Here is a 19,179-nt window from a genome sequence, read left to right as displayed (position 1 = left end):
CGTGAGTCCCTGTTTTACTGGGTTACTGAATACACCTGCGAGTCACGCGAGACTCATTTCGGCAGCTACATCCCTCTTCACGAGTGATCGGAAACCCAGGTCGCGCCCCGAGTCCTGTGTCACTTCCAGGGCTGAGGCATCGGACCCTAAAACCACGTGAGATGCAGCCCGAGAAACATGACCGTGCAAAACGGCTCAGCCGACAAGTTTATTCAACCCCTAAACGGGGTCCAAAGTGCCTCCCCTACAAAACATCGGATTGTGACAGAAACTTCCTCACACACACGCAGGAGCACCAGCAGCTCCGTGGCAGCTCCTTTCACCATCACCCACCACGCAGGAGCCTGCACGGGCACCCCAATGGCACAGCGGCCGCGTGCAGCGGAGCCCTCGGCTGCCGGAGGCCCTGCTCTCCAGCCCAACACTGTGGTGGGAGGGGGTCCCGGCGCTGCTGACCTTCAGGCCGGCCTGGAGCGGGAGCTACAGGGGAAATGACCGGTTGTCGTCCTTCCTTCCACGTGGCTCCTCCTCGCTTCTGCCGCCTATGGTCTCAAAGGCCTTCAGGAAGCAGGAGGCGCTGCACCCTGGAGACTGCTCTCCATTTCCCGTTTCAACCACCAAAGGCACAGCGGGTTGGGGCGAGGGGCTCTCAGGTGGGCGTCTCAGGTGGGCGGCGTGTCCGGCCTCAGAAACCCATGCGGGGCTTCTTCCGCTGTGGCTGAGAGCCGGAGGGGACAGCTGCCGGCTGTCGGGGAGTGGCCCGGATGCTGGAGGCCTGGGATGAGGACACGGTGGCACCCCTGGGAGTGTCCCCTCGGAGCGGCAGCCTGACTGAGCAGTCCCGGAGGGCCTGCTTCCTGGAGGGGGTGGCCCGGATGCTAGAGGTCTGGGAGGAGGGGACAGAGGCCCCCCCTGGGGTGTCCCCTTGGAGCGGCAGCTCAGCCATGTAGTCGCGAAGGGTCTGCTGCCGCTCCGAGGGGACACCGTGGGCCCATGGCTCCTGGGTCAAGTCCTGGGAGGGCGGGGTCACTGGGGGCTGAGGCCGGGCCTCAGCAGGTGTCCAGTCTGGGCTGGGAGGGGGACTGGGGGCATCCGAGAGATCCAGGCGGCCGCTGAGTGAGGAGAAGGTGCTGGACAGCTGAGTCCGGCGCTTGGGCCGCTTGGGCTGTTTCCCGGGCCCCGAGCTGGGGCCCTGCCGTCTCTGCCACCAGGCTGCCACCCGGCCTTCCCAGGCTGCCTCCAGACGCTCGCTGAGCTCATCCCCGGGGCCGGGCTCAGGGGCGGGGGGCCGCTCCTCAGTGGGGGGCAGGCCCAGGTCCCTCCGCCGCAGGAGCCGCCCCTGGGCCATGGCCGCACGCAGGCCCTCGGGCAGCTTCCTGTCAAGCTGCTGTCGCTCAAAGCAGCGCAGCAGGCGGCGGTGGGAGAAGGTGGGTGCGGCCCACACAGGGGCAGCCGGGGGCACCTCCAGCAGGGCCTCCAGCCACCGCCTGCAGCGGGCAGTGGCCTGGGGGGTCCAGGAGGCTGTGGAGGCAGTGGAGTCGGGCCCGGGGTCTGCCTGGAGGTGGAGGTGCTGGTAGAAGACGTCTCCCGCTGCTGAAAGTTGGAAGAGTGACAGGGTCGACGGGGAGGCAGAGGGCGGGATGGTGGCGGCCAGACCTGGAGACAGAATGACAGTGACCCCACGGCCTGGCGGCTGTGAGGCTCTCCAGTCCCACTCTGTCGCCCCAGCGCACCTATGGTGGGCGCCTTCAGACGCTCCTGCAGCCGCTTCTGCCTCCTGGGCTCCAGCAGGGGGAAGGCAGAGAGGGAGTCGCTCCTGGAAGGGAGGGACTGGGGGGGCCCGGCCAGCCGGGCTGTGGAGGCCCCCTCTCCTGGAGGAAAGACAGACGGCTGAGGTCCTGCCCAGGCCCAGCCCCGCCCGCTCCCGCCCCCACCGGCGCCTGGCCCCTCACCTGCCAGCTGCAGCAGCTGCAGCTCCCCGGCCTGGCCCGCCAGGAGCAGCGGCCGCGGGCAGCCGGGGCGGGGTGGGGGCAGCAGCCGGGCCAGCAGGGGAGCGGAGGGCAGGCCGTGGTTCCACTTGAACAGGGGCACCAGGGGGAGGCGCTCATCCACCAGGTAGAGGGAGAACTGGGGGCCCGGAAAGAAGACGCGGGGGAGGTGACTGGGGCATGGGGGGGTCTCCCCGGGTGGCCCCATGGCCCTCCCCAGGACCCCACATGGCTCTGAGGGGTCACAGAACTCCCGGCCCAGCCCCTTCTCTGGCTCCACCTGTCCAGCCCTGCTCGGGAGGCCTTTCCAGAGCAGGCGGTGCTGGGAGAAGGGTCTCAGGAGAGGCTTTTCCCCACCTTTCCAGAGCTCACCCACCCTGGACCCATGGTTGAGACACACCACTAACCCCAGGGTCCTCGGGCGGCTTGGCAGGGGCGCTGTTCCTCTTTAGCTGACATGCAGGGGGGTCGTCCAGCTTTGGCCCCCACCCACCCCCTGCAGTTGTCCTGGACCGTCTCCAGCGACACGTGAGACAGTGCAGGACGGAGGAGAAGGCCCCACTCACCTGGGTGCAGACGAGGTGTAGTGTGGCGAACAGGGACTCGGGACTGCACCCCCCCAGGTACTGGGTGAGCAGCACACGTTCCCCCTTCTGGCACGAGGCTTCGGCCCCTCCGCGGAAAAGCAGCAGACCGCAGCCCGGTGGGCCCTGGGGAGCCGCCCAGGTCAGGCTCCCGTGGGCCACGGCGCCCCCTCCGCTGCCCCCCTCCACTGGGCCCAGCTCTGCCCTCACCTGCGTGTCCACCACTTTCACCCCCGTGCGATCACCCACAGTCAGCACTCGAGGGTGGGCAGTGAAGTCTGCCCAGCGCCAGGGAGAGGGGTCCTGGAACGCGAGGGTCTCGGGGTCCTTGTAGATCCGCCGCAGCCTTAGGGAGACGGCCGGTTGTCGGGGGACAGGCGCGCTGGCCCGGGGTCCAGCACGTGGGGGAGCCATGTGCTGGTGGGGAGGGGTTTTGTGGGGAAGGGGCATTACCCGTCCTGGGGGGTCCACAGGCAGACGGCTCCAGAACGGCTGCAGACGACCAGCTCTCCGGGCAGGTGAGGGCTACGGGGCACACAGGTGTCAACGCTGGCCCGCCCCCTCTCCACGTCCGTCTCCACGAGACCCGCCCCACTGAGCCCCCTCACCTGAGGCTGATCCCTGTGGCCCCCTTCTCGACCTGCAGCACCTGCAGCGGGGCCGGCTGGCCCTGCTTCCCGACCTTCCACAGGCCACAGTGGTAGTCAGAGCGGACAGCCAGCAGAGCTGCAGGATGGAGAGGGTCAGGCTCGAGCGGTGGGTCGGTGGGCGCGGGAGGGAGCGTCTGTGGGCCTCACCTTCTCCCTGCACGGTGCGGGTCACCACCTGCCGGACGGGTCCCCGGAGCTGGATGTGGCCAGGGCCTCCGAGAACCCGGGGCTCACCGCCTGGGGTCAGACTGACCTTCTGGAAATCTGTACCCCTCGCTAAGGATGAGGTCGTGAGCTCTGGTCACTCAAGCCCCCACCTTCCTGCCCATCCCTGACCATGCCCAGCAAGGAAGGATACACAGCCTGTCCAGGGCACCTCCCGCGGGGTAGACCAGCTGCCCGGCCACTGGCGTCCTCCCAGGAACCCAGGCCAGTGCGCCCCCGGTGAAGGTGTCATCCAGGAGCAGCTGCTGCCACCGCAGGGCCAGCTCCTCGTGCAGCAGCTCTCCCAGGAGGCTCGCCACCGACGTGCTCAGGATCGGGCCCCCGAGGATGGAGAACCGGCGCTGGCGGTAGCTGAGGTAAGCCCAGGGACAGCTGCGGGGGAGAGGACAGCAGGAGGGTCAGGCTGTGGGGGACAGGGGACCATCCCAAGGGAAGCCAGGTGTCGTCGCATGTTTTAATCAACCTAGCACTTTTTGTTTCGGGAAACCACCCACCCTTTTCCTGTGCTGCGGTGTCACGACCCAGACCTGGCCACTCGGAGTCGGCCACTGCCCCTGGTCGGAGTGATCAGCTCAGCCACGCCAGGCCAACCACACCTTTCCCGGGCGTGATGTCTCAGAGAGGACAGTGGCCCCTTCCCTGGACTCCTAAGTCATCCTGCTGCCCCTTGGAAACAGCCTGTCTAAGAATTAGGCCAGGCAAAGGCAAGTGGATGAGAAAATACAAGAGATAGAGCCCTACTAACATCTGAACACCTGGATGCAGCCATGCCTGGAGTCCATGGATGTACAGTCCCTCCTCCCCTTAGCGCAGGTGGGAGCTCTGCATGAGCAAGTACGGCTCGTGACTGCACTGGGGGGCGGCGGGGGCGGTGATGTGAAAGCAACTGTGACAAAAACCAGCATTTGTGCCCTGGCTCCTTCCACTGCCCCACCCCCGGCGAGGCCTACCCATCCCACCCTCACTGGCCACTTGCCCCCAGGGCTGGTGTCCACCGAGGTCCTCGAGGAGCCTCTTCACACTGACCACTGTCTTCTTCTTAGAGCGGCCCTGTGTGGAAAGGCCTCGTCAAGCTCACACAGCCTGGGGCTCACCGTGGCGTGAAGTGGGGGGGCCCCTCTCCTGGCTGGCCAGGGGGTACGCACCTGCGCTCCCTCCAGTTTGAAATTCTCCAGCATCAGCTGCCCCAGGGGTGCAAAGGCAATGTCCCCATGGTCCCACAAGAACCGGCTGAGCTGCAGGAGGAGAGGAGGCAGGGTCACTAGGCGCGGCCCCAGCCGCACAGCACGTCCCCCCGGGAGGGGCCACCTACCTGCTCAGTGCCATCCAGCACGGCTCGGGGCTGTCTCCGGAACTTGTAGCCTCCCCGGAAAAGCAGGTCCCGGGCAGTCACGCCAGGATCCCAGGGATCTGAGGGAAGAGTGAGGCTGGGGAAGGGCCCAGGAGCGGGGCTGGGGGGCCCAGGTGCCCAGAGGTGCCAAGGACCCTGTGGGGCGGAAGGAATCAGCTGGGAGAGGAAAGGGCCTCGGGGAAAAGGTGCAGCTGGGAGCACGGGGAGGGGCCCCAGGCCTGGAGGTCCTTACCGGGACCAGGAGGCAGCAGGGGAAGCGGCCCGGGGGCGTCCAGCTCCCAGAGCAGGCGCTTGGCCACGCGCGGTGCCCCGTCCTGAGGAAACACAACCACGGCCATACGTGACAGGGTGCTCCTGGCCAGGGCCTCGCTCGCTCTTGTCCTTCCCTAGCTCCTTCCATCTGCGCGAGGAGCCACATCGGTCGCTCTACGGACGAAGACCATGGAGGCCCAGGGAGGCCGGCCCCTGTCCCAGGCAACAGCCAGTCAAGTTGACGGCTGGGACTGGAGCCCAGCGGCCTGACTTCAGTCTGTGCTTTGACCTCCAGGCTCCACTGGCTCTCAAACAGGCCCTTGAGCCCTTACCCGCCAACCCGAATCCCAATTGAATCTCACTGACACCCAAGAGACTGTGTGGTCACTAACTCAGGGAACCTACAGGCCGCCCCACTCCCAAGGCGGGGCTGGCCTGAGACAGCTCAGCTTCCCGCCAGGAAGCCAGCAAGTGAGGCTCCTGGAGGGGCAACCTCAGGGAAGCCTTGCCAAGGAACACGCCCCCCCCCCCCACCCCACGGCCTCTGCCTGGTGTAACCCTTTGGCTTAGGCTTCCGGGAGGTCTGCCCACCCCTGCGCCCCCGGCCCACTGGGCTGGATGGGCATCCTTTGGATTTCGCTTACTCTGTAGTGATCTCATCCTTGGGCCTGTTCACTCGTCTATTCTCGCTCAAGCTCACTCTGTTCCCCTGGGGCAGGGAGAGCATCTGACTTACACTGGATGCCAGGCCGGAAGGCAGCTGGCCCACAGGAGTGGCTGTTCAGTGAGTCTTTGCTGGACAGATAGAGGAAGGAAAGAAGAGGGAGAGGGAGGCAGGAAAGCAAGCCAACAGCTCCCGCTCAGGAACCCTCGGTGGACGGCAGAGCATCCCTGGTCCCCAAAGGAGAGGATTCCGGCGCGGATCTGTGCGAGGAGCGGGGGGGCCAGGCGCACCACCCGGGCTCCCCCCGCCACCCTCACCTCAGAGGCCCGGGGCTGGGGCTCCGGCAGCGTCAGCGCGTCTCTCCAGCTGCACATGAAGGACACATCAGGGACACCGCTCAGACCAAGGGGGCCGGTCATAAACAAAGAGGGCGGGAGCGGGCTGGGGAAGTCCATCCTGGAAAACGAGAGCCACACGTCACACTGGCCTTGCTCAGAGATCCGAACCTGCCGGCAGCTGCCAGTGTTCCTGGGAAGGCAGGGAAGGCAAAAAGGGCCCCGAGGGGGGGAAGAGTTTCTTTGGGGAAGCAGCTAACAAAGAACAAACATGCAGCCTAGTGCCAGACAGTAATAAGTGCTCCATGAACACCAGCCAGCCAGCCAGGAGGGAGGGGAGGGGAGGGGATGGTTTTCACAGAGGCAGAAGGCATGTGGCACCCCCTGAACAACCAGGCAGCCAGGGAATGAACCCGGAGGTAGGTGACGGGACCAAGTCAGGTGGCAAGGGGTCAGCTTCCATCCCGCTCCTTTGTATATCCTAATTATACATCCTCAGACGACACGCTCAAGACAAACTCAAGTCCCCAAAGCCAGGGACAACGAATCTTATTTGTCTGCCTTCCCACTGACAGGTAAAGTACCTTCCAAAAAATGTAGCTGACTGTGTGTTGAATAATAAATTTACGTCAAAGGCCTTTGGTAAATACAAAGTGTCCCAGAAAAGCAGAAAAATAATCCCTCCTTTTTCTTTCTTCCCATTTCTTCTTACAGCTATACCTGCAGCAAGTGGAAGTTGCTGGGCTAGGGGTAGAATCGGAGCTACAGCTGCCGGCCTACACCACAGCCAGAACAACGTGGGAACCGAGCCGCGTCTGCAACCTACACCACAGCTCATGGCAACACCAGATTCTTAACCCACTGAGCAAGGCCAGGGTTTGAACCTGCATCCTCACGAATACTAGTTGGGTTCTTAACCCACTGAGCCACAACTGGAACACCAAACCCCTCTTCCCTTTTTTAATTAACCACAAAAATAACAGCAGCGCTCACTGACTGAGCACCAGCATCTGCCAGACAAAGGTACTACATGTCTCACTCTTCCTCTGCCTCTAAGACAGAGTTCAGGACCCTGAGGCTCAGCAAAGAGTGACTTTCCCAAGGCCAACAGCGTGATCCTCCACCAGACTCAAAGTCCAAGTTCGGAACCACTACTCGCTTTCCTGTGCATCCAGAAGGAAACACCAGCATGAGAGTTTCAGGAAGCAAAACCCTTTCCCCAGCAACAGCAGGTGCACTGTGCCTGTTTATTTTGTAACCTCCAACATCCATGTACCCTCAGCACCCCGTGAAGTGTCCACTGCACAGTAAGTAAAGTAAATACTTGTCAAATGAATGAATGTGTTTCTCTGGGCACGTCAGCCTCATTCTACTTGTGGTTTCTGTGTAGTCTTCTCTCTTCTGCGAGACTGCTCTCCAGAGGCAGAGACAGTATCTGATTCATTCTTGAGATCCTGGCGTCTGGCTGCTGCTGTCATTCTCTTTTCCGTAACAGGAGAGGGCAGTGGCGGGAATGTGTCTTTTCACTGCAGGACCCTTTATCGCTATCTCTCTGCTTAGAATGAGCCCCACTGCCCTTCCTACCCACCTACAAAAATCCTACTCACCCTTCAGATTGCGAGTCAGGACACTTCTCCCAGTTCTCCCAACCCTAGCCCACAACACCCTGCACCCTTCCTCCTAAGAACGCCTTCCGGTGTGGGGTTAGAGACTTATGGATGAAGCTATGTGATTCCAAACTGTTCTAAGAGTCCCCATGGGGAAGGGACTTTATCCCCAGTGCCTTGGTATTTGCTACATAGTAACAATCAACATCTATAAGCTGAAGGAACAAATCCAGAACGAATGGAAGAGAGGAGAAAGAAACCAAACAGCCTTACAAATACACAGGCTGAGGGCGCTGGTGGAGCCCATGATCTCAGAGAAGCCCCAAGACAAGACAGCCTCGACTTCCCGCCCTCGGGCTGGGCTCTCCAAGCCCCTTTCGACATCCAAGGATGCAGGGTTAGTCACCGGCATTAATTCCAGGCCGGGCACGGCAAAAGGTGCGCCTGCCAGAGGATGGGAGAGTGGGTGCTGGCAGCCCTTCCCTTCAGACATCCCCTCGTCCAAGCCCTCCCCATCCACCTACAGGATCCAGAAGTTCAACCCAACAACAGCAAGACAAATTTCGCACCAAGCGCTGGGTGTCAGACAGTTGTTGCTACCACGCTTTACAGCGGCTGGATCCTCCCAACTCCGGGAGCCAGCGGCTGCTAATAAACCACTTTGGAGCCCGCGGACCTGAGCAGAGGGACCTGCCGCTGAGTGCCGGCCAGGCGGCGTGCACACTTACGTGGCCTAGGCTTCGCCGTGGTCGCCTGAGAAACGAACCTCCGCGGGCCGTTCGCCTGACCCTCGCGCCACGAGGGAGCCGGAAAACTGAATCCAAGCGCAACTCCCTCCACGGGACCTCCCACAACAGCGAATATTCCAACTTCCGGGCTGGGCCAGAAGTACTTCCTCGAAGGCAGGAAGTCCCGCCTCCCAGCCTGGCCTCATGGGCGCCCCAGAGCGCCACCTCCCGGGCGGAGGGGGAATGGGGGGTGGAGGCGGCCCTGTGGGCAGTAGAAACAAAATCCCGTCAAAATCCAATAGTGGGAGTTCCCGTGGTGGCTCAGTGGTTAAGGAATCCCACTAGGAACCAGGGGGTTACGGGTTTGACCCCTGGCCTCGCTCAGTGCGTTAAGGATTCGGCATTGCCCTGAGCTGTGGTCACAGATGCGGCTCAGATCCAGCATTGCTGTGGCTCTAGCGTAGGCTGGCGGCCTCAGCTCCGACTGCACCCCTAGCCTGGGAACCTCTATATGCCAGGAGTGTGGCCCTAGAAAAATACAAAAAGACAAAAAAAAAAATTCCAATAGTGAAGTCCAGGTTGATGGCTGTGAGAACCCCACCTGTGCTTAACTAACTTCCCATTTTTCAGGATTGTTGTATTAATTCACTCAACAAACACTGAGCACCTACTGTCAGCCAGGCACTTCATTAGTCAGCAGGAATCCTACTAATTGTCCTTATATACTATGAAATAGGCTTTACAAGTAGAGGTTCTGGTACCCATGGGAGCGCATGAGGCTTTCCCAGTGGTCAGGCAAATACAGCTTTAGGCATTGTTTCTCAAAGTCTAGCTAGCATTGGCATCACCTGGAGCGTGTGTTAAAACAGAATTTCTGGTTCTGTGAGTCTGGGGCCTGATAAATTGTATTCCTAAGTTGCCAGGTGATGCCGATTTTGCTTGTAGGGAGAACACCCTTTAAGAACTACTGGTCAATCATAAATATTACCATTATCCAGGCCGGGAGTTTTCAAATCTGAGTGTGTGCCAGAATCCCCTGAGAGCTTGTTATAACTGTTTGCTGGGCCCCACCCCCAGGGTTTCCTGGTTCAGTAGGTCTGGGATGTGATCTAAGAATGTGCATATCTAACGAGTTTCCAGAGATGTTGATGCTGCTGGTCCAGGCACCGCACTTTGACAACCATTCATTTAAAGAATCAATTTCCAAGAGTTCGCATCTGGCTCAGTGGTTAAGGAACCTGACTAGTATCCATGAGGACGTGGGTTCCATCCCTGGCCTTGCTCACTGGGTTAAGGATCCGGCGTTGCTGTGAGCTGTGGTGTAGGTTGCAGACGCGGCTAGGATCCCGTGTTGCTGTGGCTCTGGCATAGGCTTGGCAGCTACAACTCCGATTAGACCCCTAGCCCGGGAACCTCCATATGCCGCAGGTGTGGCCCTAGAAAGGGCAAAAAGACAAAAAAAAAAAGAAGAATCTGGCATTGCCTTGAGCTGTTGGTGTAGGTCACAGACATGGCTCAGATTCCATGCTTCTGTGGCTGTGGCATAGGCTGGCAGCTGTAGCTTTGATTCGACCTCTAGCTGGGAACCTCCATATGCTGTGGGTGCAGCCCTAAAAAGACAAAAAATAAAAATAATCAATTTCCAAGTCCACAGCTTCCATCTGTACAAACTTTATCTGGGAAGTGCTTGGAATCAGATGGTTCCAAGCTTTCTTCTCCTCAGGGGAGTGTGGCCGGAGATGAGTGCCGAACAAGGGGGCCGTTGCAAAAATTAAAGTTTCCATGGTGGTTCAGTGGCTTAAGAACCTGACACAGTGTCCATGAGGAAGTGGGTTCAATCCCTGGCATTGCTCCTTGGTTAAGCTTCTGCTGTTATTGCAAGCTCAGGCATAGGTTTCGGATCTACCTCAGATCCAGTATTGCTGTGGCAGTGGTGTAGGCTGGCAGCTGCACCTCTGATTCAACCCCTAGCCAGGGAACGTCCATATGCCACAGGTGCAGCCCTAAAAAGAAAAAAATCATTTGGAGAGTGTTTCCCCTAAAAAGGATTAGCTACTCTGCATCTCTACAGTCTGTGTGAAACTCTATCAGAAAGATGATTACAATATATAATAAATCAGAAATTGCAACTTTTGTAACTACTTATACTTATGACTAAAAAATTAGGGGCTACATGGTTTTTTAAAATTATTTTTGGGGTATGTATCCCTTGCAAAAATTGAGGGTCATATATATTAGTTTCCTATTGCTGCTGTAACAAATTCCAACAAACTCAGTGGCTTTAGACAACACAATATCATATAATTCTAGAGGTCAGAAGCCTGAAAAGAGTCTCAATGCACTAAATTCAAGGTGTTAGTAGGGCCATGTTCCTTTCCGGAGGCAGAGGGAAGAGTTTTTTGTCGTTGTTGTTGGTTTGTTTGTTTGTTTGTTTGTTTGTTTGCCTTTTCCAGCTTCTGCAAGCTGCCTGCATAGCTTAGCTCATGGCTCCTTCCACCCTGAAAGGCCACAATGGCCCGATGAGTCTTTCTTATGATATCATCTCTTTGATTCTGACTCTTTGATTCTCTTTCTGGTTTCAAGACCCTTGTGATTACATTGGGCCCACCCAGATAATCCACGCTAATCTTCCTCTCAAATTCAGCTGATTACAAACCTTAATTCCCCCTGCAACCATAGTTCCCCCTTGCCATACGATATACCACATTCATAGGCTGTGCTAATCAGGATGTAAACGTCTCTGGGGACAATTATTTTGCCAGCCACACCCCTGTTCCACATCACATCCATCGAGCTTCTGCACAAAGCCAGTTGCGTTTCTTCCTTCCTTCTTTCTACAGATAAGCTGTTAAGGTTTCTTCTTGTTACTGATATATACTTATCATGCAATAAAATGCACAAGTCTCAAGTGGATGCCCATCAAGTTATACACGCATGTGAACACACCTAACCACCACCCCAATCAGGACAGAGAACAATTCTATCACTCCAGAAAATTCCCTGGTCACTTTCCAGTCCATACCTCCTTGAAGTAACCATATTGCTGCCATCACTACAGATGAATTTTGCCAGCTCAAGAACTTTATATAAATAGAATCATGTGAAAGATAGTATTTTCAGTCTGGTTTCTTTCACTTAACAGACATATGTGATTATGCATGTAACAATAGTTTCCCTTTTTTGTATAGATAATGATTTTTATTTTTTCCCTTATAGCTGGTTTACAGTGTTCTGCCAATTTTCTACTGTACAGCAGGGTGACCCAGTTACACATACACATTCTTTTTTCTCACATTATCATGCTCCATCATAAGCGACTAGACATAGTTCCCACTGCTACACAGCAGGATCTCCTTGCTAATTCATTCCAAAGGCAATAGTCTGCATCTATTAACCCCAAGTTCCCAGTCCATCCCACTCCCTCCCCCTCCCCCTTGGCAACCACAAGTCTGTTCTCCACGTCCATGAGTTTCTTTTCTGTGGAAAGGTTCCTTTGTGCTGTGTTTCCTTTTTTAAAAAAAAAAATTCATTACTAAGTAATAGTCCATTGTCTGAATATATCACCAAGTGTTCATGCAACTTCCTGTTGGTGACATTTCTGGGTTTGCCGAAGCGGGTGAAGTCTCATTTGTGTAGCCATCGTTCCATTTCTGGACACCCGCTATGCCATCCCTCTAGTCTCTCTGGACTGCTCACGCGCATGCACACACACACACACACAGAGAACTGTTTTTCCTGATGCCAGTCTTTGAAACATATAGGAGATTGAATCTATCCTGCGCTCTGCCCCTGTTCTTCCCAAGTCACGTGCTACCAGTTCTCCCAACTGCTTTTCCTGTGCCGGGGGTGGGAATAGGGAACCACTCTGCCCTAATTCCAGTTAGCGTTGTCACACCCAGAGTAGACAGCAGCAACAACAGTGACAAAACTTACAGGCTGTGAACTGCGTTACTGGTCATTTTCCCACTCACTGGCTCCTATAAGACTATTAAAATTGTGTTGCAGCATAGCAATCCAGCGTAAATGGTCTTCCTCCCCAACCTCATTTTATGTTTATGTCTCCTTCGTTCCTAGTCCGTCATCTTAAAGAATTGAGGTCTTGTGATCTTCTTAATGAGCAACTCCACATCCATTCTGAAAAAAAGGGGTGGCAGGGCACGAAAAAACTAATGTTTATGAGAGCGCACGTAGAGCACTTACGGTTGGCTTCAGGAAGGCCTGAGGTGAACAGTTTTAAAAGGTAGGTCCTAAAGATTCTGCGGGGCTGCTACAATTGAATACACCTTCACTGATGGAATGAAGACGCCCCCGCTCCAGGCTCAGTTAAACGGCGGAGGGTGGGCTGGTAGGATGGGGTGTGGTTTGAAGGCTCCCAGGCAGGAGCAGGAGGGAGGTGCTAGACCGGGGTCTCCTGACCCTTCCCCTGGCCTCTTCGCCCCCTCAGCACTGCTCAAGGGTAGAGAAGAGGCTCATGGGAGTGCCCAGCCCCCCGACCCCAACCTTGAGCCCAAAGCCCCACCCGAGAAGTAGGTTGTTGGCCAGGTGGCCACTCAGTCCACCTCCAGGCTCCAGCTACCTGGGAGACTGGCCTTCCCATTGGCTGGGCCCTCTGTCGGCCCAGCTTTGTGGGCTCCAATTGGCTAGCAGCGAGGCCGGAGGCGGAGCTCCTCATCTGCCGGCTTGTGGCACGTGCTCCCCACGCGGGAGCCTGCCCGCGCGTGTAAAAGGGCGCGGGTGGCGCCAGAACGTGCCCCCTGTCCCCTCGGGTCTTCGTTTCCCGCTATGACTTCCCAGGCCAGTGCAGCCCCAGGCGCTGACGACGGTGGCCGCAGGAAGCCCCGCCTGGCGGCGTCTTTGAAGATGAACCCGGGACCCAGTCCCTGGAGGCCCTCGGCCAGCCTGGGTCAAGACCCCTGGGAGGCCGGGCCCGCCCGCAACTCAGAGGACGATGAGCAAGGCCCAGGCGGGCAGCTCCAGGCCTCGGCGGCAGCGGGGGATGGTGGGCCTGGGGTTGGGGCCAGAGTTGGGGAACTGGGGGAAGGCCGGGCACAGGAAGACTCGGGCTGACGGATGGGGAGGTTCCCGAGGGTCTCTGTCCCGTCCCGCAGGGCCCGCCGAGGACTTCCCAACGGCAGCCAGACGGCTGGACCTGCAGCTCAAAAACCCGCCGCCCAGCCAGGCCGTGACCCTGCTTACTGAGTACGCGGCGAGTCTGGGCGTCTCTCTGATCTTTCGAGAGGACCAAACAGCAGGTGAGGCCCAGGGGGTTGGGACGGCAGGACACCCTGGACTGACCCCAAATGCCAGGCCGACTGTGAGCTGGGCCTGAGCCTAGGGCTCGAGCTAGGCCCTGCAGGGCACAGCGTGGTGCTCGGAACATCAGGTACACTAGACATCTAACTGGCAGGTCACGGTAAGGTGAAACCGCATCGGAAACTCGGGGCTTGGGTTGGTTAGAGAACCTGCCTCAAACCCCCAGCCTCTCAGCAGGCCTTGTGGAGGGCCAATTACTTGCAGTTACAGTTGCCATGGCAACAATGGAAAGGACCAGTCCCCCCACCCCATCCAACAGTTTGATAAGGGTAGCACTGCCTAGCGGGATAGTCATTACAACCCACTCCTCCATCCCCAACACACAGCAATACACTAGGTTCTGAATTCAGGTTCTCAGCTGTGGGCCAGCACTTTCCGTGCTTCTAAGGAGGAAACAGGAGACTCATTCCTTAAGCTTTGGGAGCATTTTAAAACTTCCTGGGAAGAGCCAACTGAACAGCTCAAGAAAAGGTAATGTGTTAAAAAAAAAAAATCTACCTGGGATTTGTTTTACTCAAGTACGGCAAGACAGCACACGTGAGAACGATGAAGGAAGAAGTGGGTACAGATCCCTAGAAACAGGAGGCGCAGCTGGCCATGCAGGGCCATGTGGGAAAGCAGTGAGGGAGCTCAGGAGGTAGGACAGGAGAGGGAAAAGGCTGAGACAGGGTAGGTATGCTGAGTAAGCTTAGGATTGAGTAAGACAAGAGTCCGAGGAAGTTTGGGGGTTGTGGGGTGCTTCCCAGTACGTGGCCCCGGGGGAAATGTTGGCTTGTGTGAGAGTTTGCTGGTTGGGTTGTGCATTTTGGATTGGTTGGTTTCTATAGCAACGGGAATTCTCTGGCAATTAGCTACCCTGGGAGGGTCAGCCCTTCTGGGTTTACATCCGCAAATGCCAGAGCATCACTAATGCAGATTGTAAGGAAAGCAGTTCAGCACGAGTGATGGGCCAGGTGAAGGAAGGCCTTCACACGAACTCACTGAGTCCTCCCAGCTTCTCCTCAAGGGATGGAGGCCCAGTGCCCTTACCACGCCTTTACAGATGGGGAGACTGAGGCCAGAGGGGCTGTGGCCGTGAACGGGAGGTCTGGTTTCAGAGCCTGAGCTGAGCCACTGGGCGGTATTGCCCTCCCTGCTGCCCAAGGTCCCCTTTCCACTGTTTACGTAGATAGGCATGTTTTTTAGTCATTCTCATTTTTTATTTTGGTAAAATACCAAAGCATAGGGTAAAAGAACTGCCGTAAACTCTTCACCCAGATTCTCGAGGTCACAGGTGCCACATTGACAGGTCTCTCTGTGTGTTCTATCCCATTGTGTATAAATATCCACGTTAGTTTTGAACCATGTGAAGGTTTACTGAGCTCTCAAACACTTCCCGAGAACAAGGACATTATCTTATATGATTGCGGTAGAAGGATGGAAATCTAGAAATTCACTATTGACATACTACCCTCACCTAATTATCCCTCACTTTCAAAGCTTGCCACTAGTCGCAATAATTGCCATTTTTTCCTCCAACCTAGCATGAGCTATTAGCTCACACACCTCTTCTTTTTTTTTTTTTGCTTTTTAGGGCCACACCCATAGCATATGGAGGGTCCCAGGTTAGGGCTTGGATAGGAGCTATGACTGCCGGCCTACACCACAGCCACAGCAACACCAGATCCGAGCTGCGTCTGTGACCTACAGCACAGCTCACAGCAACGCTTGGTTCTTAACCCACTGAGCAAGGCCAGGGATCAAACCAGCAACCTCATGGTTCCTCGTCGGATTCGTTTCTGCTGTGCCACGACGGGAGCTCCATCTCATGCCTCTTTAATCTCCTTTCATCTGAAACAATTCCTCGGCCTGCCTCCGTCTTCGGGATGTTGATGTTTTTGAAGAGTGAGGGCCAGTTGTTCTGTAGAGAGCCTCTCCACCTGGCTTTGCCCATCTCCTCCAGGTTGGGTTTGGGTTATGCGTTATCAGCAGGAGCCCCTGCGGCAACCCCGTGTCCTGGTCCCTGCCTCCCACCAGGAGGCCTGTGAGCTGTGTGTCCAGCCACTGGGCTGTCAGCTGGGTTGGCCTGACTAGGGTGGCATCTGCAGGTGTCCTCACTTCCCCCTTGGTGCGTAACTGGTCATCTGAGGGGGGACATCTCTAGATGGTGTGACTGTCCTGCTTCCCAGAACTCTGTCACCCTGTGGTTCTTGAATCCTATGATGGCTGTTGTCACGTGTGATTGTTGCCACGCTGGCTGCCATATGGTGCATGCCTGATGCCAGCCTTTCTCTGGCATCAGAAGGAAGTTGGCATTCTTGGTGCCCTTTTAAAGTAGGTGAATCTTGGAGTTCCTTGGTGGCCTACCAGTTAAGGATCTGGCATTGTTCCTGCTCTGGCTTGGGGCACTGCTGAGGCACTGGTTCGATCCCTGGCCTGGAAACGTCCACATGCTGTGTAGCCAAAAAAAAGTAGATGACTCTTGGTGCCAGGGAGGGGTCTGAAACACGGGTTCTCTTCCAAAAGGACAATCCTTTTGGGAAACAGTTGAGTGGCGGTTACCAGCAAGTGCCATGAACTGAAGTAAACGTATGCCCTTTGTCCAGGTATCTCAGTTCTCGGATTTTCGTCTCTGTCATGACACCTGAAACAGTAGTGTTTGGTGTCTGGCACACGTAGAAGGGAAACAGAGCGGTGTGCTCGGGGGGAGTCAGGACGTTTATCCCGTGAAAGTGTAGCCCTGGATCTGGACCTTGGCACAGCCTGGGCACACTGCCTGACCTCGGTGTGCACACCGAGGCCCACGCTGGCCGGGGCCAGGAGGGAGTAGGCCTGTCTCCCTCTCATTCTGGTCGTCCTCCCTGGCAGGCGTCAGGAGGCTCAGGTGGGGCAGGTGTCTCGGCCCTTCTAGAAAGGTCCCACGCCGAGGGTGAGATGCAAGGCACTACTTCTCAGCCCCTCCTTCCTCAGACCCCTGCCTCCCCTTCTCTGTGCGCGTGGAGCTGGATGGGGTGGTCTGCCCTGCGGGCACTGCCAATAGTAAGCTGGAGGCCAAGCAGCAGGCGGCGCTCTCTGCCCTCCAGTACATCCAGCAGCGGCTAGAGAACCCAGGTACAGGGGCAGGTAACCTGGGGCAGCGCGTGTGTGGGTAGGGCCGAGCTGCTGCAGAGCTGGGCACCAGGACCCAGCCTGCAGGGAGCCGGTGGGGGGTGATAGGCAATGACCCCTCCCCTAACATCCCTTGAAGCCACCCACCCTGGGGGTGGGGACTGCTAGAGGGGCAGCCCAGGTACTTCTGGTTCTGGAAGATGACCCCCCCACACACCCCGCTTGTGGGTGGGACTTGTTGAAGAACGGAGGATGAGGGCAGAACCCCGGCACCCACAGCAGCCCACCCCTTGTCTCTCCTGCAGAGCCCACGACGAACCCTGGCCAGCCTCCCCTCACCCCTCTCAGCGTAGGTAGGTGGACCCCTGTGGACCCGACCCTGGCATGGGAGGGGGCACGGCCTGGGGCCCCCACCGCCGCCCTCTCCGTCCCGGGCAGAGAACATCCTGACTCATGAGCAACGCTGCGCGGCCGTAGTCAGCGCCGGCTTTGACCGCCTGGTGGACGCCAGCTCGCCGTACCGAGCCTGCAAGGGGACTGTGGCTGCCGTCATCCTGGAGCGAGGTAGGGCTTGCCCTGCCCTGGCCTCAGGAGGCCCCGGGGCCTCTGGTCTCAGGCCACTGTCTCTGCCCCTTTCCCGCAGAGGTCCCTGGTGCCAGGGGCCACGTCAAGGAGATCTACCAGCTGGTGGCACTGGGCACCGGTGACAGCAGCTGTGCGGGGCGCCTGGACTTCTCGGGCCGGCAGCTCCATGACTGCCATGGGCTCGTGGTGGCCCGCCGGGCACTGCTGAGGTGAGGGGCGGTGGGGGACCCTCTGCTGGGGCCCGAGCAGGACGGGCCCCCCAGCTGCTGCTCCACCCTCCCCCAGGTTCCTGTTCCGGCAGCTCCTGCTGGCCACGCAGGGGGGCCCCAAGGGCCAGGAGCGGTCGGTGCTGGCCCCCCAGCCGGGGCCCGGGCCCCCCTTCGCCCTCAAGCCCCGGATCTTCCTGCACCTGTTCGTCAGCAGCACCCCTAAGGGAGCCGCCCACGACATCTAGTACGTGGGAGGCACGGGGCTGGGCAGGGCCGTGCGGTCGGGAGAGCAGCCCTGACCCCATTCTGCGGTCCACAGCCTCCCGCTGTCCTCGGAGGGCAGCCTCCGCCACAGCCCCCTGGCCCGCCTGCAGGCGCATGTCCGGGGGGAGCTGAAGCCTGTGTGCTACGTGGCCCCTGCGCTCCGGGACACCCACGTGAGCTGCCTCTCGGCCAGTGACAAGCTGGCCCGCTGGGTTGTGCTGGGGCTCGGTGGCGCCCTGCTGGCCCACTTCCTGCCCCCGCTGTACGCCACCAGCCTGGTCCTGGGTGAGCCCCCTCAAGGGCATGAGGGCCGGAGGTGGGCTGTGGGGTGGGACGAGGGTGGCGGAGACTCAGACTTCGTCCTGTGCCTTCTGCCCCAACAGCCGACCCCTGCCATGACCCCCCGTCTGTGAGCAGGGCCATCCACGGCCGGCCCAGCCTAGACAAGGTCTTGGGACCGTGTCTGCCTCCTCCCTACACCCGGACCACACTGCACCTGTTCACGGGGCCCTCGGTGGCTCCCTCTGACCCCAACTCCAACACCTGCCACGGCCTGAGCCTCAACTGGAGCCTGGGGGACCCTGATGTCGAGGTGGTGGACGTGGCCACTGGGCGTGTGAAGGCTGAGTGAGTAGAGCCTGGGCTGGGCCAGAGAGGGGCCTGGGGATGAGGGGTCCCTGTCCCCTTGCCTGGGAGGAAAGAGGGTGCATCTCGTCACCAGCTTGCATTCTAACCCCTGCACAGCTTCTTACCAGCTTTGTGACTCAGTCCGTGGCCCCCTAAGGTTGTTGCATGTGGAGGTGTGAGGCCGTGGAGCAGGTGTGGTGGTTTAGCCCCTGCTGGCTCTCCTCTCACCTTGTGGCTTCTCTCTCCATCTCAGGGCTGCTCCCAGGCCTCCCTCCCGCCTCTGCAAGGCTGCCTTTCTCTGGGCTTTCCGCCAGGCTGCCCGGGCTCTCGGGAGGCCCCACCTCCTGGCCTTGAAGACCTACGAGGCAGCCAAGGTCAGCCTCTGCCCTCCCCCAGCCCTCTTTCTCCTGCACCCCCAGCAGGCACCCTCTCTCCACCGTCTCGTCTCCCACCTAGGCCGGGCCCTACCAGGAGGCTCGCCGGCAGCTGTCTCTCCTCCTGGACCAGCAGGGCCTGGGGGCTTGGCCCTCGAAACCATTGGTGGGCAAGTTCAGAAACTGAAACAGACGTCTGGGGGCCGAGGTGCCTGGGCGGAGGGGTCTCTGCTGGAGGAAGCTGCTGTGGGGGCGGAGGATAGGAGTGCGCTGGCAGGAGGGGTGGGGCTGCGGCACGTTGGGCCTGGAATAAAGAAGCTCTTTCTGGTGTTTCCG

General features: G+C 58.4%; 2 protein-coding genes across 3 annotated transcripts; one reads left to right on the top strand and one right to left on the bottom strand.

The window, feature by feature from the left end:
* Positions 1 to 195: 195 nt before the first annotated feature.
* TAF1C (TATA-box binding protein associated factor, RNA polymerase I subunit C) lies at positions 196 to 8,518 on the bottom strand. 2 transcript variants are annotated; one of them, XM_021093729.2, is made up of 15 exons: positions 8,385 to 8,518; positions 6,032 to 6,170; positions 5,031 to 5,112; positions 4,760 to 4,857; positions 4,593 to 4,682; positions 4,424 to 4,497; positions 3,581 to 3,819; positions 3,370 to 3,486; positions 3,181 to 3,298; positions 3,026 to 3,097; positions 2,783 to 2,918; positions 2,555 to 2,698; positions 1,953 to 2,127; positions 1,734 to 1,871; positions 196 to 1,656 (listed from the first exon to the last, which is right to left on the bottom strand). In XM_021093729.2, exons 2-15 carry the CDS (start codon positions 6,167 to 6,169, stop codon positions 686 to 688), a joined length of 2,592 nt encoding a protein of 863 aa, XP_020949388.2. In that variant the 5' UTR covers position 6,170; positions 8,385 to 8,518; the 3' UTR covers positions 196 to 685. The 2 variants fall into 2 exon arrangements, with proteins under 2 accessions (XP_020949388.2, XP_084815570.1); XM_084959444.1 differs by having other exon boundaries at positions 2,555 to 2,918.
* Positions 8,519 to 13,036: 4,518 nt separating this feature from the next.
* On the top strand, positions 13,037 to 19,173 carry ADAD2 (adenosine deaminase domain containing 2). Its single transcript, XM_013988486.3, has 11 exons — positions 13,037 to 13,383; positions 13,493 to 13,636; positions 16,647 to 16,787; positions 17,090 to 17,137; positions 17,223 to 17,348; positions 17,428 to 17,578; positions 17,655 to 17,822; positions 17,898 to 18,127; positions 18,226 to 18,469; positions 18,723 to 18,843; positions 18,926 to 19,173. Exons 1-11 carry the CDS (start codon positions 13,167 to 13,169, stop codon positions 19,028 to 19,030), a joined length of 1,695 nt encoding a protein of 564 aa, XP_013843940.2. The 5' UTR covers positions 13,037 to 13,166; the 3' UTR covers positions 19,031 to 19,173.
* The last annotated feature ends 6 nt before the right edge of the window (positions 19,174 to 19,179 follow it).

Source organism: Sus scrofa, chromosome 6, assembly GCF_054392235.1.
Source record: "Sus scrofa isolate SSC_HxYL_T2T_F1_AM1 chromosome 6, Sscrofa_HxYL_maternal_Yorkshire_Landrace_v2.0, whole genome shotgun sequence".
In the NCBI taxonomy this organism is placed as follows: Eukaryota; Metazoa; Chordata; class Mammalia; order Artiodactyla; family Suidae; genus Sus; species Sus scrofa.
Note: the sequence above shows the minus strand (reverse complement) of the source record. Positions and strands in the feature narration are given on the sequence as shown.

Coding starts and splice junctions, on each gene's coding strand:
- TAF1C (XM_084959444.1), bottom strand. CDS start 6,169: ATGGACTTCCCCAGCCCGCTCCCGCCCTCTTTGTTTATGACCGGCCCC. Junction 4,498..4,592: donor TCAAACTGGAGGGAGCGCAG/GTGCGTACCCCC, acceptor CTTTCCACACAG/GGCCGCTCTAAGAAGAAGAC. Junction 3,487..3,580: donor AGGTGCCCTGGACAGGCTGT/GTATCCTTCCTT, acceptor CGAGGGGTACAG/ATTTCCAGAAGGTCAGTCTG.
- ADAD2 (XM_013988486.3), top strand. CDS start 13,167: ATGACTTCCCAGGCCAGTGCAGCCCCAGGCGCTGACGACGGTGGCCGC. Junction 17,349..17,427: donor TGCCGTCATCCTGGAGCGAG/GTAGGGCTTGCC, acceptor CCTTTCCCGCAG/AGGTCCCTGGTGCCAGGGGC. Junction 18,844..18,925: donor AGACCTACGAGGCAGCCAAG/GTCAGCCTCTGC, acceptor TCTCCCACCTAG/GCCGGGCCCTACCAGGAGGC.